The following is a 21654-nucleotide window of genomic DNA, read 5'->3' on the forward strand; positions in this document are numbered from 1 at the left end:
CTGCGGAATGCGCTAGAGATTCCCTCTGCTATGGAGCTTGAAACTGAGAGGACACATCATGTGCTCATCCCAAGGCCTACAGGAGACAGAGAAGATAAGCCATGCTCAGTAGTAATTAGATTCCTTTGATAGAATACCAAGGCTGAGATCCTTCAAAGGGCCTGGGGTAAGAAGGGGGTGTTTTTGGATGGGAAATTAATATATTTCGATCAAGATTACCCCCGCCCGCGCTCCTGCAGAAACGTAAAGAATACTCTGCAGTAAAGCGAATATTAAAGCAAGGAAAGATTAGATTCTGAACTCCGTACCCTGGTAAACTGCGGGTATTTTATGAAGATGGTATGCAACTGTATTAGACAGTGGAAGAGGCGACTACAGACATGAGGAACAGAGGGCAGCCCGTCAGCGTGATCAAACCGAGGGAATGCCTGGCTGAGCAGTTATCCCGATCTGCTCGGAAAATAGTAAGAGAACCGAGAAAGCAGGGAACAGGGGGAGGGCGAGAGAATATCAGGAAGTGACTGTGAGTTTTCCGAAGATAGCCCTCACCCCCTCCAGAAGAGCCATAAGGTTTGGCTAACTTTAAAAGTGTTGATAAGATAAACAGAAGAAAAAATAGATGGTGCTATACCTATTTCAAGAAATACTTATTATAATGTGGATTTTATATTACTCGTTGTGTTGACATGTGGCGAAGTGGTTAAGGTGTTCGTCCAATGATCTGAAGGTTGCTAGTTCGAGCCTTGGCTGAGGCAGCGTGTTGTGTCCTTGAGCAAGGCACTTAACCACACATTGCTCTGCAACGTCACCAGTGCCAAGCTGTAGGCGTCCTAATGCCCTTCCCTTGGGCAACATCAGTGGCGTGGAGAGAAGGGACTTGCAGCATGAGCAACTGCCGGTCTTCCATACAACCTTGCCCAGGCCTATGCCCTGGAAACCTTCCCAAGGCGCAAATCCATGGTCTCACAAGACTAACGGATGCCTATAGTAGTATATTACTCATTTCTTTTTATTCATTCATTCACTCATTTTTCCCCACCTAAATGAGAATATATATATGGGAGGAATACACAAGGAAATCTTTTCTGTGTAATGGACATAGACTTTTTCAGTTACTTTTATGGGTACTGTAATGGGGGCCTCAACTCATGGGGGGGTGCGGGGGGGGGGGTTATCCCCCATGGCTAGACGTTTCCTCTAGCTCAACCCAGGGTCATCTACTAGAGACCTCAGCCTTGCAATCACACCTTTGTTGCCTTTTTTTTTATTATTTGTGTTTCTTGGTTCTTGTTTGTTCAGGTTTTATACTGCTAACTTCAATGATATGTTGACAGATAAATACAGATGGCTAAGGACAAAGTAAAATTCATTTCTTTTAATGTCAATGGGCTGTTAAATCCAATCAAACACAGTAAAATTCTATCCAAAATGAAAAAAGAACAAGCCCATGAGGTACATTTACAGGAAACTCACTTAAGTGATAATGAGCATGGAAAACTAAAGAGAATAGGCTTCACTAATTTGTTTGTCTCCTCATATAAATCAGGACACAGGAGAGGAGTTACTATTCTTATCTCAAGCAAGCTAAATTTCGAAAAAGTATTCGAAATGGGAGATAAGGAGGGCAGATACATTCTGGTAAGGGGGAATATAGATGGAAATTCAATTACTCTATTGAATATATACGCACCCCCGGGAAGTGATATTAGTTTCTTTCAGAAAATTACTGATATTATGGTAAAGGAAACAGAAGGTCTCTTGATATGGGGGTGGGGGGAGACTTAAATTTACAATTACAACCAAAGTTAGACTCTTCCAATAGAAAAACCTATGAAACAAAATCCTTACATAAGAGAGTTAATACACTTTTTGAGGATGTTGGTTTAATTGATATATGGAGGGAACTTTTCCCCGACAGAAGGGATTACTCTCATTATTCTGCCCCTCATTCTGTATATAGGAGAATAGACTATTTCATAACATTTGGAAAAGACAAAGACAAAATAAACACCTGTGGAATTGGGACAATAGATGTAAGTGACCATGCACCAATATATTTATCTGTTGATTTTGACCTACAAGCAAAGAATACTAATTTTTTTTTTAGATTATGAGAACACTCAGTCCTCTTTTATTGTCATTTGGAAATGCATACATGCATTAAGAAATGATACAATGCTTCTCCGGAGTGATATCACAGAAAACAGGACAAACCAAAGACTAACACTGACAGAACCACATAATTATAACATATAGTTACAGCAGTGCAAAGCAATACCATAATTTGATGAAGAACAAACCATGGGCACGGTAAAAAAAAGCCTCAAAGTCCCCGAGTCGATCGACTCCTGAGTCCCCAATAGTGGTGGCAAAAGGGAGAAACTCCCTGCCATAAACCTCCAGGCAACTTGCCGATGCCTTGGAAGCAGCCGGCCACAGCCGACACTGAGTCCGTCCATCCGAAAACTTTGAGCCTCCGACCAGCCCCTCCGATACAGCCTCCCGAGCGCCATCCTCTGCTGAGCGCCTTCGACCTCACCCCGGCCGCTGAAACGAGTAAAGCCGAGGATTCAGGGCCTTCTGCTCCGGAGATTCCGGTTACCACACAGAAGCAGAGGCAGCGAAGCGAGCATTTCAGAAGTTTTCCAGATGTTCCTCCATACTTTCATGTCTGTCTCCATCAAATCAGAATTGTGCATGATCCCCTACTTGACAGATAACAGATATTCATCACCAGAGAGGCCGCGTGCCGCCATCTTCTCCTCCTCCTATTTGGAAACTAAATTCATGTCTACTCAATGATCCCTACTTTAAGGAACAAATTAAAAGAGAAATTGGTCTTTACTTAGAATTCAATGATAATGGAGAGGTTTCACCTCCCATTCTATGGGATACTCTGAAGGCTCTCTTAAGCGGAAAATTATAGCAATATCTTCATATAAGAAAAAAATAAGGAATTTAACATTAGAGGAATTACAAAATAAGCTGAAGGAACTAGAAAAAACACAAATTGAATTTGGCACAGTTATATTAGAGGAAATCTTAAAAATTAGGAATGAAATTAATAGTTTGGCTACGCAAGAAATCAGGAAATTTTTTATGTTTCTGAAACAAAGACATTATGAAAGTGGATCTAAGTCTGTGCAAATATTGGTGTGGAAACTGAAGAAAAAGATAGCAAAAAATACAATTCATAGATTTAGGTACCCAAGAGTTGGATATGGTCCAACTCTTAGATTTGAGGGTGCCACCCTTGTGGCTACGGGGGTCAGGGGGTATGGAGAGAAAGCTGGGGCGGGGTTCTGAGTTGGATGAAGAGCCATGATCATAATAAATGGCGGTGCAGGCTCGAAGGGCCAAATGGCCTACTCCTGCACCTATTTTCTATGTATGTTTCTAAGAACAAAAATGATAAAACAAAAGCTAAGTGAAACTCAAGAAGCTTTTGAAGTGTTTTACAAAACTCTATATTCCAAAGTTCCGGGGGAAGCATAACCCAAATTGACACTTTTCTGAACTCTGTAGAGTTACCCACTTTAAGTGAAGAACAAAATAGATCGATGACAGCTGACATAACCGAAGTTGAACTAAAAGCTGCAATTAGTAGGCTTAAATTAAGCAAGTCACCAGGTTCAGATGGGTATACGGCAGAGTGGTACAAAGAATTTAAAAATGAGTTAATTCCTGTCTTACTCCCCACACTGAACTGGGCTCTAAAAAAGGCACAAATGCCACCCAGCTGGAAGGAAGCGATAATCTCAGCTATACCGAAAGAAGGCAAGGATAAAATGGAATGTGGGTCATTTAGACCAATATCTGTTCTTAATATAGATTATAGATTATTTACCTCCATCATGGCCAAACGATTAGAAGAGTTTCTACCCATACTATACATAAGGATCAGACAGGTTTTATACAACAACGCCAAACACAAGACAATATACAAAGGACATTTCACATTATGGATCATATAAAAAAAATAAAATCGAAGCGATAGTGATAAGCGTGGACACTGAAAAGGCATTTGATTTGGTTAATTGGAATTTTCTTTACAGAGTTTTACATAGATTTGGTTTCCATGACACAATTATTAAAACTATACAGGCACTATATGACAACCTTACTGCTAGGATTAAAATCAATGGATATTTATCAAATAGTTTTACCCTAGAAAGGGGCACGAGACAGGGTTGTGCATGGTCACCGCTACTCTTTGCATTATATCTGGAACTATTAGCTCAATACATCAGACAAAATGAAGATATCAGGGGAATTAGTATTAAAGGGACAGAGCATAAATTGGCCTGTTACGCGGATGACATTTTGATCTATCTAGAGCAACCAACATACTCTTTACCTAAATTGACGCAATCCTTTGAACGATATGGTCAATTATCAGGATACAAGATCAACATAGATAAAACCCAATTACTTCCATATGACTATAGCCCACCAAGAGAAATTGAAAGTAGATATCCTTGGGCATGGCAAACAGAGTATGTCAAATACTTGGGCATCATTATGCCAAAAGATTTGTCAAAATTATCCGAATGAAATTATCAGCCTACATATAAAAAAATTAAGGAATTATAACAAGATGGAACCTAATTCCTTTTTTCAGTCTCAGTTCAAGGATTGAATCTATTAAAGTGAATATATTGCCCAGACTACTATATCTCTTTCAGACCCTACCGATAGAGATTAATCAAAATCAATTCAATGAATGGAACATAATGTTATCAAGATATATATGGCAAGGTAAAAGGCCTAGAGTTCATCTAAAAACTTTGCAATTAGCCAAGGAAAAGGGGGGATGGGGCCTACCTTCTCTTAGAGATTATTATTTTGCAGCACAGTTGAGAGCTGTGATATGTTGGTGCAACCCATCATATGATGCTCAATGGAAAAACATTGAGTAGGGGATACTACCCATCCCCATACAGGCAATTTTGGCTGATAACAACCTACAAAGGTACATAAATACTATTGATAATCCATGGGTGAAATGGACTCTTAAAATATGGAAAACTGTTATAAAAGAATATAAACTAGAGGGAGATATTGCAATTTTTAAATGGCGTGCATATGACTCGGATTTTACGCAGAATAAACTGGATGCTAGATTTAAGGACTGGGCAGCTAAAGGAATAACAGTTCTTCGCAATATACTGAAAGAAGGAAAACTTCAGTTTTGAAATGCTTAAAGAGAAACACTTATTAGAAAAACAAGACTTTTATTGGTATCTAAAGATGCGACAGTATGTTGATAGGAGGGTTAAAAATGTAACCAAGGCAAGTACATGTTTACGGTCCAGCAGGTGGCGTGGCATGGCAGCAGCGGCCTTTCAGATCTGGTGCTACTTTAATTTGGTTTTTTAATCTAATTGTAAGGCACAATTAGGGTTTAGGGCAATGGATAACAGAGCGACTATCTACCATCACCAGATACCGCTACAATACGGAGATCGCCCAAAAACAAACCTTCATGAAGATCTGCTGGTTAAATTGCGCGACCTCGGCTCGCTGAGAGAATCAGGCCCACAGTCATCGGAGTCGCCTGATGCCAGTGGCTGGAGGTGGGGACGTTGTAAGCAGTGTGCGAGGAAGTGGAAGCGAGACGAGCGGGCAGGAGTCCGTGCCAGGCAAAAAGCAAGCCCTAGCCGGCCGGCTCTCCCGTCCATTCTGCTCTCCAATGGACAATAAATTGGACTACATCCGACTCCAACGAAATACTCGGCGGGAGTACAGCTGTTTGTTTATGTAACAGTTTTTCCCTCAAGCCATCGGACTACCAACCTACTGCCTTCCGCTGTGCCTATTGTCTTGTTTATTATTTATTGTAATGCCTGCACTGTTCTGTATACTTTATGCAGTCCTGGGTAGGTCTGTAGTCTAGTGTACTTTTTGTGTTGTTTTACGTAATTCAGTGTAGTTTTTGTATTCTTTCATCTAGCACCATGGTCCTGAAAAACGATGTCTCGTTTTTACTGTGTACTGTACCAGCAGTTATAGTTGAAATGACAATAAAAAGTGACTTGACTTGACTAGATAGAGCTATTTAGAAAAGCATATAATTCAGATAATTGTAGTAGAATAATTTTAAGGGTGAATAAGGGTTTGTCAAATCTTAAAACACATTCTACTTCATACATTAAAACAAAATGGGAGAAGGAAGGAGGGATAATTATATCTGAGGAAGAATGGACAATAATATGGAGGTATCAATGGAAGTGTACCAGTTCACAGAAATGGAGGGAGTTTGGATGGAAAAACTTGATATTTTATTAGACACTCTCAGAAATCCTATTATGATAGTAACCTCCCTGTTTGCTGGAGAAATTGTGGAAAGCAAAATGCAAACCATTATCATATTTTCTGGGATTGTCCTGTTATCAAAGACTATTGGAGTGGGATACACAGTACCCTACAAGACAATTTTAAATGTGAAATACCTTTAGAAAGTAAGACCATATATTTTGGGTGTGTACCTCAAGAATGGTTGAAAAGAGATAAATATTTCCTGGTATCTGTTAATCAGGAGTTAGAACACTTTGATTCATACTGGAAAAATGGTTCAACTACATAACACCTCATAGGCCTGATTTTATTCTCACAAATCAATGAATATGTTGTAAAAAAAAAGATCACTCCCTACTTGTACATAATTTTCTCCATTTGCTTGTTCTTTCTTTCCTCACTTTTCTATAGGTAAATATTATGTGGAGATTTGTGGCAAATATGATTATGCGATATATATGTACAATATCTGAGATACATCTTATGGAAATGTTTGTTTGATGATGAACTTCAATAAAAAAAACGCTCATTCTCAGTTATACCTCTCCGCTGCCTGTTCCAATGGAGGTGATCCTGCAGCTGGGCCAAGACTCTCAGATGGGGTATTAAATATGCTAGGTAACAACAGCCAGTCCACCTGCTGGGACTTTGCTGATCCCATCTGCTGGCAGTTTCCCTTGGGAGTCGATTTCCACACACCCAGTGGGTGCCATTTACTAGTTGGGAGGGACTGCAGTGGTATGGGTGATACAGCTGCGATTTCTCAGAAAAAAATGCATCTTCCCCTCCCTGGAAGTTACAGTAACAGGTGGCATTTACTACTCCGCTGCTGGGCACCTGCAGGATGGCCAGGATCAGTGGCCAATCTAAGGTATGGCAGGTATGGCACGTGCCCTGGGTGCCACTTGAAGGGGGGGGGGGGCGCCACTGAGCAGTTTCTATAAAAGTCAGACAAGCCATCCTCGGATAGTGAAAATAGAATTTTCTTCAGATGTAAGATCTGTCTTTGATTATCATGGGTGAGAAGCACTAGGATGGCCTTATTTCAAAGCATTGTGTAAGAAGATCATGAAATGTTACTTCACAAAGAAGAAGGAAAGTGGAGCTGAAGGATGGAAGAGATGAAAGCAGGAGGTGGAGGAAGCCAAGAAGTCGAGCAAATTCTTCATGCCCTTCTTTGAAAAGCCCGGAACAAGTAGCTCGACATGTTCCATGGAGTCCCCTGCACCCGCTACAAGTTTGTTAGAATCCGAAGGTGGATCAAGTACAAATGCGTCACAAGCCGAGGAGGAAGCCAAGTCAGATAAATCCGAGTATGACAAGATTAAGAGTGAGGCTGCCACAGAGAACGTGGACATGACAGGAGGGGAAGACGATGGTGGTGGTGGTGGTGATGTTGAGTTTGTTGACGAGATTTTACCTGACAAGATTGAACCTGACAACACTGAAGCTAGTGAAATGGATGGTGTCAAACAGCCTCGAACTGTCAAGTGATTGAACAGCATGACATTGGATTTCTGAAGTTCGATATGGATACTGGAAAAGCAATTCTGACTGACGCATTGAGAACAGAAATAATAAAGCTGGGTTCAAGGTATTTCCAGAACAGTGAGGGGCCTTTCCTACCAACAAATAACCGCTCAATGAACAAAACTTGGTTCAAGGGGAAATTGAGAAATGGTCATGGTGAGGAAGTGACTCGCTCATGGCTGGTCTATTCCCCTTCTAAAAAGTCTGCATTTTGTATCTGTTGTCTTCTCTATTTCCGGTCAGACCATCAATCCTCATTGGAGCAGGAAAGTGGATTCAACCAGTGGAAAGCACCTGAAAGGATTAGTGTTCATGAAAATACCAAGAATTATCGGGAATGCTTCACACAGTGGAAAGAAATTTAGCTGGAAACAGAGGAGTTATTGACATGGTATTTCAGTCACAGATTGAGAAGGAAAAGCAGAAGTGGCGTGATATCTTGACGAGAATCCTTCACTGCATAAAATTCCTTGCGACTCAGAACCTGGCTTTGCGAGGACACAGGGAGTCACTTCAGCTAGATGATGACTCTAATATGGGAAATTTCCTTGGCTTACTGAAACTACTGGCCATCTTTGACCCTGTCATAAAAGAACACCTCACTCATTTGGAAAGTCATCCTGAATCCACTTCTTATCTTTCACTGGGTGTCCAGAATGAATTCATCCACATGATGGCATCCACTGTTCCCCAGAGTTTACTGAGAAGCATTCGACAGCCAGGTACTATGGTCTCATGTTCGACTTGACTCTTGATCAGGCACACCATGAGCAGATGTCAGAAGTAGTGAGGTATGTGGAAGTTGATCTTGAGAGGAAAACAGCCTGTGTTAGAGAGTCCTTCCTTGGTTTTATCCAGATAAGCCAGAAGGATGCTGAGAGCTTGGTTGAAGACATCTTGAAACAGCTAGAGAAGGACGAAATAACATATTCTGCGCAACATTCGAACAGAAGAGGAGCGTCTCACTTCCTCCGGATGAACTGGACCTGGTGGCATTGAGATTCATCATCACCAAGGAGGATGTTAGAAGGGTCTTCCTGAAGATAAATCCAAGGAAGGCGACGGGCCCAGATGGTGTCCCAGGACGGGTTCTCCAGACCTGTGCAAGCGAGCTAGCTGGAGTGTTTGCTGACATCTTCAACTGCTCCTTGCTTCAGTCTAAGATCCCCTCATGTTTTAAGAAGGCAACAATAATCCCAGTGCTGAAGAAGACCAAGGTGGCATGCCTGAATGACTATCGACCTTTGGCTCTGACTTCAATTGCTATAAAGTGTTTTGAGAGATTGGTTATGGCACACATCAACCACAGCCTACAGGTCAACCTCGATGCTTTGCAATTCGCCTACCGGAGCAACAGGTCAATGGCAGATGCCATCTCTCTGGCCCTACATTCCTCCTTAGAACACCTGGAGAATAAAGATGCATACGTAAGGCTCCTTCTCATTGACTACAGCTCTGCCTTTAATACCATCATTCCAAATAAACTGATTCCTAAGCTCCGGAACCTGGGCCTTAGCACTCAGATCTGCAGCTGGATCTTCAACTTCCTCACAGACAGGACCCAGGATGTAAAAATAGGGGACAAGCTCTCCTTTACAATCACTCTGAGCACTGGTGCCCCACAAGGCTGTGTACTCAGCCCCCTGCTGTACTCACTGTACACCCACCTGTCCTGACGAAGGGTCTCGCCCGAAACGTCGACTGTACCTCTTCCTAGAGATGCTGCCTGGCCTCCTGCGTTCACCAGCAACTTCGATGTGTGTCCCGTAATTGTATAGCCAAGTTTCCATCAAACTCAATATGTAAGTTTGCTGATGACACAACAATTGTCCGCATCTTGGGTAATGATGAGTTTGAGTACAGAGAGGAAATTAAGAACCTGGTGGCATGGTGCGAAGACAATAACCTATCCCTCAATGTCAGCAAGACGAAGGAATTGGTTGTTGATTTCAGAAGGAGTAGCGGACTGCACGACCCAATTTACATCGGTGGTGTACAAGTGGAACAGGTCAAAAGCTTTAATTCCTCGGGCTCAATTAATAAAATTTGCCTGCCTTATACGAGTCTCCCAGCAGATTCTTTCCCGATCCCGTCAAGGTTATGTGATCAATCTTGGGCGAGGGACCGTGCCTCCAAAGGAACTAACAGAGAGCCACAAAAGGTAAAATACCTATTGGGCGCCCGGTCAGTCTCTGCAGTCCCGAGAGTGGTCCAGCCGCTTACTCAGCCCGTCGGCTTGGATATCCCTCTTTTGGGATCCTGTTCGTGACGCCAAGTTAAAGTCGAATCTGAATAAAACTCGGGAGACCATCTTCTTATAGTTACAACAGTTTATTGCACACCCTCCTGCAGGAGTTTGAGACCCAGTTGTCGGAGCCAAGGCACGTAAGTACTGCCACCATCCGACTAGTGTGCCGACTTTCTCTGGGGATTGTGGTACAGTACTGTAGTCCTTTGGATTGGAAGAAGACAAGTTGTTGTGCAGTTCATCTGTGGACACGGAGGTGGCTCTGCAGTCCCAGTCTGGAAGCGCAGACTCTAGCACAATGGGGGCACTGTTAGTCCGTTGATGTAATAATTGTGGCTGCTGTTCTGTGACGCCGCTTACGGTTTTCCATCAGTTTTTGGCAGTGCCTGTCTTCAAAACTGGTGTAGGCTTCATAGCACAGGGCTCGCTAGCGGGCTTTGTCAGCAGCCGCAGCTTCTAGTTCCCTTGGCTGGATGTCACAGTGGCGTAGGATTTCCTTCATAGCGTCTTTGTAGCGCTTGCGTGGACGACCTTGCGGTCTCTTTCCGGTCTCCAGTTCACCATAGAGCAGCTGGCGAGGCAAACGGTGGTCGTCCTTTCTGATGACATGTCCCACCCACAGCATCTGGGCTCTGATGATCAGGGACTCAATGCTGGTGGACTCCGCGCGATCCAAGACCTCCAGGCTGGAGACACGGTCTTGCCAACGAATGCCAAGGATGGAACACTCTCTGGTTACCGAGATATATTTATACATAGTAAGTCCCATACATTACTGCTGCAAGATGTCATTTGAACTGGTACGCCCACCAAGTCTGTTGTTGCAAAATGTAGTTACAGATAAGAGAGTCTGCTAGATCGAGGCTTAATTACAGACGGATGTGCTGTCCAGTCTTTATCAGTTATTCCCTTTGCTAGGCCCTGACTTAATTAACATATGGATGTTCATTCCTGTCCTTATCGGTGAGTCCTCCTCCCCTACTCAAATGAGAGTACAATGTACAATGTTATCAAACTCCCAATGTCTCTCTGAACAGAGGGTTAGTAATGAAAATTAAAAAAGGGCCCAATTCAAGGAAAAGTCAAAAGTGCACGTTGGAGCTCACTCAGTCGCCATTCTTCCACCATTGGTCTCCTCCGAGCTTCGCCTGCCTTTGGACCCTCAGATCCCAGTCCACTCCATCTGGTGGTCTACCAGCCCTCTCCACACATGTCTTCCCTCTTCATCTCTCCTTGACAAAGACCGTGAAAAACCTCCTTCCAGATTCACAAGACAGAGCAACAATCTCTGATTGGCTAACATGCATAACCACAGTCCTGTTATCTCCAGCCATAACCCAAACATTGCTGCTACAGAGAAACTGTTACCTCAGCAGTGAACATTACAGAGAAGCCATTACATTAGCCTTAGCAGTGAAACATTGCAAAGAAGCCATTACATTAGCAGTGAATCCTTACAGTGCATCACACATACTTGTCTTAATCTCAGTTTAAGCTTGTACAATATAAAGGATCTCCCCATCTATAACCCTTCTGTCCAGATGAAGGACTCAACCCAAAATGCCTACAGTCTATTTTGCTCCATAGATGCTGCCTGGACTTCCATATTCTGGCATCCACAATCTCATGTCAACTATTCTACTTTGGGAACTTAATGTTAAAAGAGGGCCTCCTTTTCCAAATGCGATTGTTTTTTTAAACACAGTGTTATTGCAGAAAACAGCATCCATCATAATGGACCCCCACCAACCAGGTCTTGCTCTCTTCTCAATATTGTCATCAGGAAGAATATGCAGGAGCCTCAGGACTCACACCACCAGATTCAGGAACATTTATTACCCCTCAACCATCAGGCTCATGATTCAGAGGGGAATAACCTCATTCAACTTCACTTGCCCCAATTACTGAAGTTTTCATAACCTATTGACTCACTTTCAAAGACTCCTTATCCCATGTTCTCAATATTTATTGTTTCTTTTCTTTTCTTTTTGTATTTGCACAGTTTGCTGTCTTCTACACACTGGTTATCCACCCTGTTGGTGCAGTTTTTCATTGATTCTATTATGGTTATTGGATTTACAGAGTATGCCCACAAGAATATGAATTTTAGGGTTGTATATGGTGATATATATGTACTTTAATAATAAATTTACTTTGAACTTCGGCACTCTGGCTCCATTGCCATGGATGCTACTTGAAGATGAACATTGATGCATATTTTCTGAGTACCACACTGGCAGGCCTGGCATGTGGGCATGGGACAAGGGGATTCCTGATCCTAGGCCTCTGCTCCATACTCCACAAGACCATAAGAACTTAGGAGCAGAATTAGGCCATCTGGCCCATCGAGTCTGCTCCGCCATTCAATCATGGCCGATCCTTTTTTTTAATCCTCCTCAACCCCAGTTCCTGGCCTTCTCCCCGTTTTTTTTTTCCCCATTTTGAAAATAGTCCATGCATTTATTTCTACCACCACAATGCATTACCATGCATTTTCCAACATTGTATTTCATTTGTCACTTTCTTGCCCATTCTCCTAATCTGTCTAAGCCCGTCTGCATCCTACCTGTTTCCTCAACACCACTTGCCCCTTGACCAATCTTTGTATTATCTGCAAACTTGGCAACAAAACCATCTATTCCATCATCTAAATCATTTATATACAGCATAAAATCTCAACACTGTCCCCTGTGGAACGCCACTACTCACTGGCAGCCAACCAGAAAAGGATCCTTTTATTCCCACTCACTGCCTCCTGCCAATCAGCCAATGTTCTAACGATGCCAGTAACTTTCCTGTAATACCATGGAATCTTAACTTGGTAAGCAACCTCATGTGTGGCACTTTGCAAAGGCCTGCTGAAGGTACAAATATACAACATCCACTGCATCCCTTTATCTATCCTACTTGTAATCTCCTCAAAGAATTCCAACAAGTTCATCAGGCAGGATTTTCCATGAGACCGTAAAACCATAAGATATAGGAGCAGAAGCGGGCCATCCAGCCCATTGAGTCTGCTCCGCCATTCAACCATAGGCTGATCCAATTCTTTCAGTCATCCCCACTCCCCTGTCTTCTCCCCATACCCTTTGATGCCCTGGCTAATCAAGAACCTATTTATCTCTGCCTTAAATGCACCCAATGACTTGGCCTCCACAGCCACTCGTGGCAACAAATTCCACAGATTTACCACCCTCTGACTGAAGTAATTTCTCCGCATTTCTGTTCTAAAAGGACATCCTTCAATCCTGAAGTCATGCCCTCTTGTCCTAGAAGACCCTACCATGGGAAATAACTTTGCCATATCTAATCTGTTCAAGCCTTTTAACATTTGGAATGTTTCAATAAGATCCCCTCTCATTCTCCTGAACTCCAGGGAATAGAGCCCAAGAGCTGTCAGATATTCCTTATAAGGTAACTCTTTCATTCCTGGAATCATTCTCGTGAATCTTCTCTGAACCCTCTCCAATGACAGTATATCCTTTCTAAAATAAGGAGCCCAAAACTGCACACAATACTCCAAGTGTGATCTCACAAGTGCCTTATAGAGCCTCAACATCACATCTCTGCTCTTACATTCTATACCTCTAGAAATGAGTGCCAACATTGCATTCGCTTTCTTCACCACCAACTCAACCTGGAGGTTAACCTTTATGGTATCCTGCACAAGGACTCCCAAGTCCCTTTGCATCTCTGCATTTTGAATTATCTCCGCATCTAAATAATAGTCTGCTCATTTATTTCTTCCACCAAAGTGCATGACCATACACTTTCCAAGCCTTCCCTGAAGGAAACCGGGCTGACTTCACACCATCTTGTCCTGTGTCACCAAGTACTCAATCACCTCATCCTTAGCAATTGAGTCTAACATCTTCCCAACCACAGAGGTCAGGCTAACTGGTCTATAATTTCCTTTCTGCTACCTTCCTCCTTTCCTATAGTGAGTAACATTTGCAATTTTCCAGTCCTCTGGCACCATGCCAGAGTCCAATCATTTTTGAAAAATCATTTCTAATGCAACCACAGCCTCTAATGCTACCTCTTTCAGAATCCTAGGGTGCGGTTCATCTGGTCTGGGTGACTTATGTATCTTTAGGTCTTTCAGCTTTTTGAGCACCTTCTCTCTGGTAATAGTAACTGCACCCACTTCTCTTCCTTCACACATTACATCAGGCATCACACATCAAAGTTGCTGGTGAACGCAGCAGGCCAGGCAGCATCTCTAGGAAGAGGTACAGTCAACGTTTCAGGCCGAGACCCTTCGTCAGGACTAACTGAAGGAAGAGTTAGTAAGAGATTTGAAAGTGGGAGATCCAAAATGATAGGAGAAGACAGGAGGGGGAGGGATGGAGCCAAGAGCTGGACAGGTGATTGGCAAAGGGGATATGAGAGGATCATGGGACAGGAGGCCCAGGGAGAAAGACAAAGGGGCGGGGGTAAACCCAGAGGATGGGCAAGGGGTATAAGTCAGAGGGACAGAGGGAGAAAAAGGAGAGTGAGAGAAAGAATGTGTGTATAAAAATAAATAACGGATGGGGTACGAGGGGGAGGTGGGGCATTAGTGGAAGTTAGAGAAGTCGATGTTCATGCCATCAAGTTGGAGGCTACCCAGACGGAATATAAGGTGTTGTTCCTCCAACCTGAGTGTGGCTTCATCTTTACAGTAGTGGAGGCCGTGGATAGACATGTCAGAATGGGAATGGGATGTGGAATTAAAATGTGTGGCCACTGGGAGATCCTGCTTTCTCTGGTGGACAGAGCGTAGGTGTTCAGCAAAGCGGTCTCCCAGTCTGCGTCGGGTCTCGCCAATATATAAAAGGCCACATCGGGAGCACCAGACGCAGTATATCACCCCAGCCGACTCACAGGTGAAGTGTCGCCTCACCTGGAAGGACTGTTTGGGGCCCTGAATGGTGGTGAAGGAGGAAGTGTAAGGGCATGTGTAGCACTTGTTCCGCTTACAAGGATAAGTGCCAGGAGGGAGATTATTTCTTATACTACGCACATTTAGATGCAACACCTTGATACAACACTCAAAGCTAGCAAAGTGGATATGTGCAAAGAATATCCATGGATGTTGGGGTGGCATGCACCATGGAGGAGGATTGGCGAGGGCAAGGGCTGGTGGCCCTCTGGTTCAGTAAATGCCCTCAAGTTGGCGTGTCCCAAGATCGGATGACCACCTAAGAAGGGGGTACAAGGGCCAATGACCATCTGAGTCTCCAAGTTGGTGCATTTGGAGTGCAAGGCCTGGAGTTTGGGTTGCTATCATCATCTAGTTTTGGAGTTGATACTAAATAATGAAAGCCTGAAGATCGATCTGAAGAACAGAAGTTGAAGGCTGGTGGCCGAAGCCCTGGTTCTACAAATCTGAAGTCCACCGGGGAGCTTAGAGGCCCGCTGTCTGAGAGTCCACTAGAGGCTGCAGGCTGGAGGCCCAGAGGCCTGTCGCGCTGTGGGAGGACTGTCTATGTGCGTGAGAGTGGATAGGAGGGAGGAAAAGGACTTGCTTTGCTGTTTCCTTCCACCCACTTTCTGCAAGGATCACTCCCTACGTGACTCCCTCATCTGCTCATTCTTCCTGGCACTTATCCTTGCAAACAGAACAAGTGCTACACCTGCCCCTTCGCCCCAAACAGTCCTTCCAGGTGAGGCGACACTTCACCTGCTAATTTGTTGTGGTTGTCTGCTGAATCTGGTGCTCCCAGCGTGGCCTCCTGTATACTGGTGAGACTTGACATAGATTGGGATACCACTTCGACGAGCACCTACCAGTCCGCGAGAAAAAGTCGGACCTCCCGTTTGCCACCACCCATTTCAATTCTACTTTCCCCCTCCCATTCCAACATGTCAATCCACGGCCTCCTCTACTGCGGCAATGAGGCCACACGCAGGTTTGAGGAACAACAGTTTATATTCCATCTGAGTAGCCTCTAACCTGATTGCACGAACGTCAATTTTTTGAAACCCTTTCACCATTCCCTGTTCTTTTTTCCCCTCTTTCACCTCATCTCCTTACCTACCATCACCTCTGTCTGGTGCTCCTCCTCCTTCCCTTTTTTTAATGGTCTTCTATCCTTTCCAGCCTTTAATCTCTTTCACCAATCATATTCCCAGTTCTTTGCTTCAGCCCTTCTCCCCTCCTGGTTTCACTTATCACCTTGTATTTCATTCTCTCTCCCACCCCCGCCCCGCCACCTTCCAACCCTGGCTTCTCCTCTTTCTTTCCAGTCCTGATGAAGTGTCTCAACCTGAAACATCGACTGTACTCTTTCCCATAGTCTGCCTGGCTTGCTGAGTTCCTCCAGCAAGCCAGGCACCCTGTTGTTGTTTTGTTGCTTGTTGTGTTCTCTGTAGTCATGCCAAGCATTGCGGACATGCTACATTGGCACTGGAATGTATGGTGACACTTGGAGGCTGGGCTGCCCCCCAGCACATCACTAGGTTCTAGTACAAAGGACACATTTCACTGTACATTTTGATGTATATGTGATAAATGTATCTCAATGCAGTGAAATCTAAACTCCTATGTACAAACAGTTGTGTGCACATATTTAATGTTGTTTGGGTAGCAGAAAAGCAATGGCAAAGAAACTTTTTTCTGTTAGATAAAAGAAAACAATTTATATTAATTGATAGTTATTAGCTTTTTTGAAAAAATTAAGGCAGTAAATATGAACCAAATAATTAATATAGCTGCATAAATTAACCTTCAATTAGCTAAGTCAAAAACATTTTTTTCACTAAGGAAAACAGATTCCTGTCACTCGGTGACTTGAGGAAAAAAATGAAATGAAAATCCAACTAATTCCTGGTTTCAGACAATGCCAAACTGTTTTAAATGTGATCTGATAATCTTGCAGTTTTCCTTGGATATAACGAGTAGTGATAACAACAAGGTGTTAAAGGCTAAAGATGTACATTTCAGATTTCTCGTTGATTTTGTGATTTAACAAAAAAAAGCGCACGCTGAATTAATTGAAAAACAGCAATAAATGTTATATGTTTACTTGTCCTTATTTAATACAGAAAAACACCCTGAAAAATCCATTAAATACAGACATTTAATGCTTCAAGGCAAATACATTTGTTTAAAAAGTTCATAAGGAGGAACATTTAAACTAAATATTTAATAACTTCTGGAAAACATATTTAAGAACTTAAGATCAGAAAATAAAAATGGCAGCGCAGATTTTAAGTGATCTTTCATAACTGGACTTTAGAGTTTGAATAGTGGGGAAAAAATCAGAATTTTATAAAAGATTTAATGCCATCATATTTGGTAAAGTATTAAAGGTGAAACATTTTGTATTCACAAATTGAATAAAAGTTGAGTAACTTACATGTTGTAAACATGAAAAACATAATCTAGTCAGGTAGTTTCTGCAAGTCCATAAAACAAAATTCTGTATCTCTTTATTACTCACAAAAGTCTCAAATGAAAATCCATAAAATTTCACCATGTAGCAATAGGAGAACAATGCTTGGAAACCAGGTTCATCGCCTCTTGATGCTTAAGTATAGTGGTTGGCCCCTGCAGATTTCCTCATCTTTCTTTTGTGCAAATTAGGAGGATCCCAGATACCCCATAGTGTGTGAAAGTCATGTTATTGAATGTATTGGAAACTTCCTCCAGTCGATCCTGAGATTTTTTTTTAAAAAGGTTGTTTTCCTTTCAACAATAAAATAGTCGCTGACAAAGTCATCACAATGGGGAATTCATCTTGCATTGGCACCAGCTGTTTCCTGCGTCCAATTGCTGATACGTAGTTCAGGGCGCGCTTTCTTACGAATACTGCGACCTGAAGAAATTAGATCAGCATATCCTTGTTGATGTGAAAACGCATAGGCTGATCGACGAACTGATGCATTCCGTTGGAAAGCAGTTGGCCGACTTGGTTTGGGCTTCGGTTCAATCTCATATTTTTTGCGGTTAATTTGAATCTATTAAGAACAAGATGATATTACTTAAAACACTGAGCCTCATCTCCTTGTAGAGATAATTCAAGTATAACAGAGCTAAGATAATTAAGACCATAAAATATAGGAGCAGAATTAGGCCCAGTGGCCCATTGAGTCTGCTCTGCCATTTCATCATGGCTGATCCATTTTAACTCTCAGCCCCAATCTCCTGACTTCTCCCTGTATTCATTCATGCCCTGACCAATCAAGGATCTATCAAACCCTTCCTTAAATATACAGAATAATTTGCTCTCCACAGCCACCCATGGCAAAGAATTCCACAGACTCACCACTCTCTGGCTAAAGAAATTCTTCCTCATTTCAATTCTAAAAGGATACCCCTCTATTCTATTCTATCCTCTGGTCCTGGACTCTCTCACCATAGGAAATATCCTCGCCACATCCACTCTATCAAGACCTTTCACCATTTGATAGGTTTCAATTAGGTCACCCCTCACTCTTCTGAATTTTAGTTAACTCATTGTATCCATGCTGTCTAAAATGTAGGTGCTAAGTTAGTTGTATTTCAATGCCCTCTACATATCATGGATCATCCCAATATAAGTGATCAATGTTTCTAATTTCATTAGCCACTGCAATTTTGGATGAGAAAGATTTTCCCCATTCAGCACCCTTAACCTTTCCCTTCCCATCTTCCAAATCTCAACACAAATGCTGCTTCCTTTGATGTAACATTCCTCCAACATAGCCCTCCATTTTTAGAGTCATAGAGTTATAGAAAAGTATAGCAGAGAGACATACCCTTCGGATCATCTAGTTCATACCAACCCATTTAAATCGTCTATTCCCACTGACCTGCACTCGGGCCATAGACCTCCATATCCCTGTACCTATCCAAACTTCTCTTAAATGTTAAAATCAAGCTTGCATGCACCACTTCTGCTGGTGGTTTGTTCCACACTCTCACAATCCTCTGAGTGAAGAACTCTCTCCTTGTACCCTTAATCAATGCCCTCTGGTTGTAGTCCCACCTAACCTCAATGGAAACAGCTTGCTTGCATTTGCCCTATCTATATCCCTCATAATTTTATATACCTCTATCCAATCTCCTCTCAGTCTTCTATGTTCTAAAGAATACAGTCCTAACTAATCCAATCTTTCCTTATAACTCAGGTCCCATCATTCATTTTTTTTCTATCATCCATGTGCCTATCTAAGAGTTTCTTTATTTCGCCATTGTATCTGCCTGTTCCATTACCACTGACACCAAATTAACCACAATAGCCATTTATGTCCTGGGTAAAATCTATGGCTGTTCACTCCACCTGTGCCTCTTATCTTCTTGTACACCTCTATCAAGTCACCTTTCATCCTCCTTTGCTCCAAAGAGAAAGCACTAGCTGGCTCAAACTATCCTCAAATGATATACTCTCTAGTCCAGGCAGCATCTTATAAGACCAGGGCAAGTATCCTGTACACATTTCTATAACCATCTCTTCCACCTGTCCTGCTATCTTCAAGGAACAAAGATCATTCACTCCCTCATCGTCAGCATTTTTTCTCTTGTTTGCATTCTCCAAACTTATTGGATGTTAATTACTTGAGACTGTCCACTTTTTAAAGCAAACAGTATTAGATTAGCAGTCTAGTCTTCCAGAACAACAACTGTAATACAAGAATAGTGATTGTAAATTTCCTCTTTATGTTTTGTTGAACAGAGCCTAGATACATTTTCTCTACTTTGGCAATTTATCCACCTTTAGAGATATCAGTCCATGTTTTCTTTGAAATCAAGATGGCGACACACGAATACAGCAGCCACTCTGGCTCCTAACAACGGCAACATTTCTTGTCTTGTTTGTCTTTTCTTCTACTGAAAAATGCTGCTACTGTTTAACTGCGTTGCTACATTTTTAATGATATATTTTTAACTTATTTATGGTAATATTTTGATTTATATGTGTGTGTGTGTGTGTGTGTGTGTGTGTGTGTGTGTGTGTCACACATACAGAATCATATGACAATAAACTTGAACTTTATATTAATCAATTTTCTGTGCGGAGTATTAATTTAAAACTGGTGCAGAGTATTAACTTAAAACCGTAAATCATTCCTATCTCGACACTTGGGCTACCACTTAACATTCCACTAAATGTTGCCCACCAGTTGGCAAGACACAAAAATAAAATCAAACTAAGCACTTGGATCTAGTTCTAGAGGGTTAGAAAAGTAAAATAAAGATGTTTTGTGTTAAACTTGTATAAGTTCTGGTTTGATGTGTATCCATTTCCATTTTTTGAACCTTCTCTATATTTTGTTCATTTCTCTTTTCATCCTTCTGCAGTTGCAGTTCAGCCTCACTCATTGATAGTCTGTTGAATTCACCGTGTGAATGAACCACAATCCAAAAGGTACACCAAGACCACAAAAGGAAATTTTGCCTTAAACCAACTCCATAATGAAAGGTCAACCTGCAGGAAAATTACTCCAAAGTTCAGACTGGTCTTCCTATGTTCTTATAATCCTCATTCAGGTCAAAGCCCTTATTGCCTGCAGGTCTACCAATTAGAAACAGAAGTTGGGCATTCAGCTCCTCTAGCTATATTGTAACATTTAGAAACATAGAAAACCTACAGCACAATACAGGCCCTTCCGCCCGCAATGCTATGCTGAACATGTACTTACTTAGAAATTATCTAAGGTTATCATTGCCCTCTATTTTTCTAAGCTCCATGTACCTATCCAGGAGTCTCTTAAAAGACCCTAACATATCCGCCTCCACCACCGGCAGCCCATTCCACGCACTCACCACTCTCTGCCTAAAATACTTATCCCTGACATCTCCTTTGTACCTACTTCCAAGCACCTTAAAACTGTGCCCTCTCGTGTTAGGCATAATGGTGTCCGTCATTTTCTGGACCAACAGAACAAGTCTGACTGAGTGGTTGTACAACCTGTTCTTAGCCTCCTGCAGGTTCTCAAACTGACCAATGCATGGTTGTACTGAGTGGGTGGGGGAGATACAGTCTCTGCATTGGAGCTTCACCATCAGTCAGTTACAATTGGACAACCCAGGGATTTAGTATCATGCCTGATCTGATTTCAACTTCAACTCCACATTCATGTCTATCCACTGCAATCTTTCTTAAGTATCTACCTCTGCCTTAATTGGATCACATGATCTGGATGCCACACTCACGTCTCCCCAAGGGTCAGTGAGCCCTTGGTGAGCAAAGGAAATGCTTCAAAGATAGCATCAATATCAGCCTGAAGAAATTCAACATTACGTCTAAAAACTAGGCATATATTACGTTCAATAGACACAGCCGAAGGAAATCTGTTCAACAGGGAGCTGGCCCTCAGGAGAACGACCTCTGCTTTGCCGCAGAGAACAAGTGGCAGCCATGAAAGGAGAGACTGAGCAACCAAAAGACCCGGCCACTTATCACAATCGCCACTTACTCATGCCTACACTGCACCAGAATATGTGGATCCCGGATCGGCCCCTGTAGTCATCTGAGGACCCACCCAACAGATAATCCATTAGGAGAACATCAAACTCAAAAACTCGACTCGAGTGATCACACCACTGCTAACTATATTCAGAGCTCCTGCTTCCAGCATGCCTCAGAAAGGAATTACGACACTCAACACCC

The 21654-nt window shown here is 42.5% G+C and overlaps 1 protein-coding gene across 4 annotated transcripts in view; it reads right to left on the bottom strand.

The window, feature by feature from the left end:
* Positions 1-17101: 17101 nt before the first annotated feature.
* Positions 17102-21654, bottom strand: part of atp8b1 (ATPase phospholipid transporting 8B1) — a 184079-nt gene continuing 179526 nt past the window's right edge. For all 4 annotated transcript variants that reach the window (XM_072251748.1, XM_072251746.1, XM_072251747.1 and 1 more), the window contains exon 28: positions 17102-18019. In XM_072251748.1, the coding sequence (XP_072107849.1) occupies positions 17795-18019 (225 nt within the window). In that variant the 3' untranslated portion in view covers positions 17102-17794. The remainder of the gene's footprint in view (positions 18020-21654) is intronic.

Source organism: Mobula birostris, chromosome 3 (assembly GCF_030028105.1).
Source record: "Mobula birostris isolate sMobBir1 chromosome 3, sMobBir1.hap1, whole genome shotgun sequence".
Classification (NCBI taxonomy): Eukaryota; Metazoa; Chordata; class Chondrichthyes; order Myliobatiformes; family Myliobatidae; genus Mobula; species Mobula birostris.